The sequence below is a fragment of the Oncorhynchus masou genome, chromosome 19 (assembly GCF_036934945.1).
Source record: "Oncorhynchus masou masou isolate Uvic2021 chromosome 19, UVic_Omas_1.1, whole genome shotgun sequence".
Lineage (NCBI taxonomy): Eukaryota > Metazoa > Chordata > Actinopteri > Salmoniformes > Salmonidae > Oncorhynchus > Oncorhynchus masou.
In genome coordinates this window covers 5,999,102-6,005,507 of record NC_088230.1, presented here as the reverse complement: position 1 = coordinate 6,005,507, position 6,406 = coordinate 5,999,102, and the positions used below count along the sequence as shown (strand labels likewise).

Genomic DNA, 6,406 nt, shown 5'->3' with positions numbered 1-6,406 from the left:
TTTTTTTTGTTCTGTATCTATGGACGCGAGCGACCCAGTAGTTCGTCCTAAATGTGCCATTACTATACTGGCCGTCCATGTTCTCATCCCTTGCTTGCTAGTTAACCAGCTACAGCTAATTTACAGTCACATCAAAAAGTGCAGCCAGAATAACAACAGTAACAGCATTTGCATTTGTTTAAGCTGTTTCTAGTGACATTTATTTGGAAACATCCATAACAATGAGCTAATGAGGCGCGATTTCACCTGGCATAGAAAATGCACTCACTCATCAGAACACTGTTGTTCAGAGGAACTAGCCAACAACACAGCTACAGTAACACAATCACTTCAAACTGGAAGGCTGGAAAGAGTGCATATATCCATAAAAATAATGTAAGCTGATTCATGATTTCATGATTCATGACTGGTTGAGAAACACTGCCTGCCTGCCTCATCCCGACACGTTCATTACTATGGGATAGCAGGAGATCGAATTTCAATATTGAAACAATGTTGCAAATGTCGGAGAGACAGACAGCAAGGTTTATACAAATCTCCGCTGTTGAAAACTAAATGTTAGTCTAAAAGAAATGTGAGATAATGTCTAGATGCTTTTTATAGTGGAGGTAAAGTTTATAAATTGCCTGGCTGGGCTGATGAGCCAGTGGATTGCGCAGTCAGATGGAACAGAGTAAATAGGCATTTTAACGCCATAGATTTAGCCGGTGGCAACTTGTGGAATAGACACTGGCTGGAATGCGGTTTTAACCAATCAGCATTCAGGAATAGACCCACCTGTTGTATAAATATTTTGTAAACCTACAGGGGTCCTAAAATACAAAATCTGTTTTATTAATATCCTAAAACAATTCCATATGTTAGGTTAGTAGATATTGAAAAAAAGCTGAGACCTTACTTAGGAATATATTTACCTTGAAATGGGATTTCTGGAAATGGTTTGGATAAGTGTTTGGCTTGTGGAAAACCACAAGTGTCCTGAAAAAAACAAACCAGTGTTTTGCATCAACCCACTGGACTGTAAGACAAAGAGTAGTGGTCTTCAGAGCCATAGAAATACAGTACCACATAGCTATAAACCAATGGGTCTTACTGGAAGCACTTGGAGAAGTCATCCAGGTCTACCCAGGACTCCTGTAACATCGGCTTCTCAGAAACAAACAAATCCTGAGACTTCAGCAGCGCCGGGCTGGGCTCCTTAGCCTGTTTGGACCGCTCTGTGGCTGGGGCAGTCTCACACAGCTCCTGATCTGCAGAGAGGACAGGTCACAAAGTGACTATCGCTGAGCATCTCTTAGAGACCATCTCAAACTGACACAGACCATGATGAGAAAGTTTTGTGTAAAAGCTATAGAATTGATTGGTTAGTCAAAGTATATGAGAGTTATTCATGAACTGTACAGTAGATCAAACACACAGTTGAATTCGGAAGTTTACATACACTTAGGTTCGAGTCATTAAAACTTGTTTTTCAACCACACCACAAATTTCTTGTTAACAAACTATAGTTTTGGCAAGTCGGTTAGGACATCTACTTTGTGCATGACACAAATAGGCTAATTGACATCATTTGAGTCAATTGGAGGTATACCTATGGATGTATTTCAAGGCCTACCTTCAAACTCAGTGCCTCTTTGCTTGACATCATGGGAAAATCAAAAGAAATCAGCCAAGACCACAGAAAAAAAATTGGAGACCTCCACAAAACTGGTTCATCCTTGGGAGCAATTTCCAAATGCCTGAAGGTACCACGTTCATCTGTACAAACAACAGTACGCAAGTATAAACACCATGGGACCACGCAGCCGTCATACCGCTCAGAAAGGAGACGCGCTCTGTCTCCTAGAGATGAACATATTTTTGTGCAAAAAGTGCAAATCAATCCCAGAACAACAGCAAAGGACCTTGTGAAGATGCTGGAGGAAACAGGTACAAGTATCTATATCCACAGTAAAATGAGTCCTATATCGACATAACCTGAAAGGCCGTTCAGCAAGGAAGAATTCACTGCTCCAAAACCGGCATAAAAAATCCAGACTACGGTTTGCAACTGCACATGGGGACAAAGATCGTAGTTTTGAGAAATGTCCTCTGGTCTGATGAAACAAAAATAGAACTGTTTGGCCATAATAACCATTGTTATGTTTGGAGGAAAAAGGGGGAGGCTTGCAAGCCGAAGAACACCATCCCAAACATGAAGCACGGGGGTGGCAGCATCATGTTTTGGCGGTGCTTTGCTGCAGGAAGGACTAGTGCACTTCACAAAATAGATGACATCTTGAGGAAGAAAATTATGTGGATATATTGAAGCAACATCTCAAGACATCAATCAGGAAGTTAAAGCTTGGTCACAAATGGGTCTTCCAAATGGACAATGACCCCGAGCATACTTCCAAAGTTGTGGCAAAATGGCTTAAGGACAACAAAGTCAAGGTATTGGAGTGGCCATCACAAAGCCCTGACCTCAATCCTAGAGACAATTTGTGGACAGACATGAAAAAGCATGTGTGAGCAAGGAGGCCTACAAACCTGACTCAGTTACACCGGCTCTGTCAGGAGGAATGGGCCAAAATTCACCCAACATATTGTGGGAAGCTTGTGGAGGGATACCCAAAGCCTTTGACCCAAGTTAAACAATTTAAAGGCAATGCTACCAAATACTAATTTAGTGTATGTAAACTTCTGACCTACTGGGAATGTGATGAAAGAAATACAAGATGAACTAAATCATTCTCTTCCATTATTCTGACATTTCACATTCTTAAAATAAAGTGGAGATCCCAACTAACCGAAGACAGTGAATTTTTACTAGGATTAAATGTCAGGAATTATGAAAAACTGAGTTTAAATGTATTTGGCTAAGGTGTATGTAAACTTCCGACTTCAACTGTAATCAAAGCAAATGCGAGCTATTCATGAACTGTACAGTATATCAAACATAATCAAAGTACATGCAAGTTATTCATGAACTGTACAGTAGATCCAACATAATCAAAGTGCATGAGAGCTAATCATGAACTGTACAATAGATCAAACAATCAAAGTGCATGAGAGCTAATCATGAACTGTACAATAGATCAAACAATCAAAGTGCATGAGAGCTAATCATGAACTGTACAATAGATCAAACAATCAAAGTGCATGAGAGCTAATCATGAACTGTACAATAGATCAAACAATCAAAGTGCATGAGAGCTAATCATGAACTGTACAATAGATCAAACAATCAAGTGCATGAGAGCTAATCATGAACTGTACAATAGATCAAACAATCAAAGTGCACGAGAGCTAATCATGAACTGTACAATAGATCAAACAATCAAAGTGCACGAGAGCTATTCATGAACTGTACAATAGATCAAACAATCAAAGTGCACGAGAGCTATTCATGAACTGTACAATAGATCAAACAATCAAAGTGCATGACAGCTATTCATGAACTGTACAATAGATCAAACAATCAAAGTGCATGAGAGCTATTCATGAACTGTACAATAGATCAAACATAATCAATGCCTATAACAGTTATTCATGAACTATACAGTAGATCAAACATAATCAATGCCTATAGCAACATTTGAAGCGTTTACTAATGAAACCCTAAAACTAAGGAAATTAATAAGTATCAGCTGAATTTTTTTATGACACATTTTATGGCTTTGAGATAAAGTGTTGCTATTAAATATAAATAGCAGTGTTTTTCTAGTGACTCATAGGGAAATCGGTCTGTGCTGATCTACAGTAGGCCATGTGGCATCTGGGGCCCATACATTAACATATATTCAGGAGACTCAGATCAACACTGCTCACTCCCACATAATGCTTCCATGTAAACATACATATCAGTGATCATACATCAGTGAAGTTCCACTCAAAGAGAAGATGATCCCTGTGGCGATACATATGGATATAGGCAAAGCGCCGTACTGAGCAATGGTCATCCTGTTACTCCAATGGCAGGTGTTACCAAGCAACGAAAAGAGGGGAAGAGGGAGGCTGGATAATTGGACGGTTGTGATAAAGCATAACTCCAGACGCATCTTCAAAGAGTCTCAGCCAAGGAGGGAGGGTAAAGTGGGGGAAGAGGATGGGAGGGAAGGAGGAGAGGAAGGGGGGGAGACACACGGCTCCTAAACACATCTGTACATTACACTAATAGTGACATACCGCAGCTTTACAAACCACCATCAAATAAATGGATGCACTTCTTACAGTACAATTAATGAAATATAGGTTGGTTTATTATGCTAGTGATAGCAATGAATCTGATTGGTCAGTGTACAGCACTGTAGTATTATGTGGTGTATGTACTGTGTGGTTGGGTAGAATTGAGCCTTTACCAGTGGCTGTATTGTCATCCTTCTTCTTGTCATCTGCTAGAATCTAAAAGGGATAGAGAGATGGGGGGAGAAAGAACCAGTTAAACATTGGGGGAGAGTAAGAGGCAAGGGGGGGAGAAACAGAGAGAGAAACAGAAATGCATGTCACAGTTGAGCAGCAGAGGGTCTATATAGTAGATGCCTGTAGTAATCCTCCTCTCCCAACTGAACTGCAGACAGAGAGAGAGAGAGAGAGAGAGAGAGAGAGAGTGAGAGACAGAGCGCTATCTGGCACGGGAACACCAGGCAGACATACCTTAATGTGACAAGGCAAGGGGACTCCTTCCTCCCCAGCTAGATGAACACTGCATGTGGACTGTAATCATGTTACTTAGCTTGTTAACAGATGTAGAGGGCAGGCATTGTGTTGTGTACCAGAGCATGTTTCTCAGTTCCAGGGATTATGAAACTGTTCCAGGGATTATGAAAACACTTGCATGTCGTGTTCCTCTCAACAAGCTAATTAAGACATACTGTAGAGGGGCTGAATCGGAAATGGCACCCTATTCACTACATAGAGCACTACTTTTGGCCAGGGCCGATAGGGCACTGGATGATTCTACAGAAGTGGTGCAAATTGAAAGTCCCACCCCAAAAAAGCTATTTAAAAAAAACTGTTAAGTCTCCAAACGAAGGATATTTATTTACATCATGATACGTTTTAATTCAATCTAAGGCAATAACAAATAATTTGTTGAATTAAATATTGTACTAAGTCATTGTTTATACACCTATTTCTATTGAGAGGTGTCTGTCCCAAACACTGACTCCTAAACATGTTTGAAAATAAAGCAATGAATGATTTTTTTGTTTGTTTTTACAATTATTTCAATAGAACATTGTGAGTTGTTCTATTATTACCTTGGAAGATATTGATCTCACTACTGAAACAGATACATTAAAATACTGTAGAATGAATGTGATATAAGCCACAACCCTGCACATATCACCAGGTGATGGGATTGCACACTTCTCCAGCATGGCCACATGGTGAGTTACCTGTCTGCTTACATTTTGGAGAAAAATTGTGAGAAAGTCGGTAAATCTTCATGTATTTTTTGAAATATTTTTTTTTAGAAGTGTCTCTACCAAACATCTAATATTTCAATAAATATGTGAAGTACGATTTTGGGACTAAAATATGTGTTTGCTGTCCAAATGAATGATAACCAGTCATATGTTAGCTATGGGGATACTTTAAAGTCCAAAATAAGACAAGATTGTCCAAACCGAAACGGTCATAACCGAAACAGTTGACACCATAGAGACTGTACTGTACTCAAGTTTACTCTACTTGAAGAAAGGGCCCATGGACTCTTGATCTTGAGACTACTCAAGACCACATGAATTTAGTCTTTAGCTTGTCATGTTCTCAACTCACTGGTTCTCTGTCTGGATCTTGGGACCAATGTCCAAGTATGAAGCTTGGTCTGGGCTCCTGGATACTACCTTAGTCTTTGGTTAACAAACCATAGGCAACCCAATTTGAAGAAGACAATGCTCTCTATAATCATTGGTCTGATCCCTCCCAACCCACAGGAATCCCCACCAAGGTCCGCTACTTTTATTAAATGGTGGAAGCTTTCAATGACAATGTCTATCCTAAAACAAGTTATATGCATCAAGGCTGGCACTTGACACCAAAACGCCTGTTATTTTGCCAAGATACAGAAGGGTAAAGTGATTATTTAAACATCAAACAACACAATGACTAAGATGCATAAGTAATTCAATCAATTAACCCATTTCAGATTCATACAATCAACATTGAGCATTTTACAGTTCTGAAAAATCAGGATTGTTTTCTTAATATTTTGTTAATTTGGTATGCAAATACAAGGTTAATCAAATGGATCAGTACTGTGCATGAACCTCCCTTTACTGTGACTTGTTCACAATGTTTCAGTCGGGACACATTTAGTAGGGTGGGTAAGGAATTCAGGTAAATATTTCAAGTATGCAAAACAAAGTTTAATAACGGTTGCCAACATATTTAGTCTTCGCCTCGGGCCTCAGAACAGCCCTTA

General features: G+C 39.6%; 1 protein-coding gene across 1 annotated transcript in view; it reads right to left on the bottom strand.

Moving 5' to 3' along the window:
- The window catches only part of adgb (androglobin), a 110,370-nt gene that overhangs the window by 59,900 nt on the left and 44,064 nt on the right, over positions 1-6,406 (bottom strand). The window contains exons 14-16 of the mRNA XM_064924830.1: positions 4,341-4,383; positions 1,094-1,250; positions 915-978 (exon numbers count right to left, since the gene is read on the bottom strand). Coding sequence (XP_064780902.1) covers positions 915-978; positions 1,094-1,250; positions 4,341-4,383 — 264 coding nt within the window. The remainder of the gene's footprint in view (positions 1-914; positions 979-1,093; positions 1,251-4,340; positions 4,384-6,406) is intronic.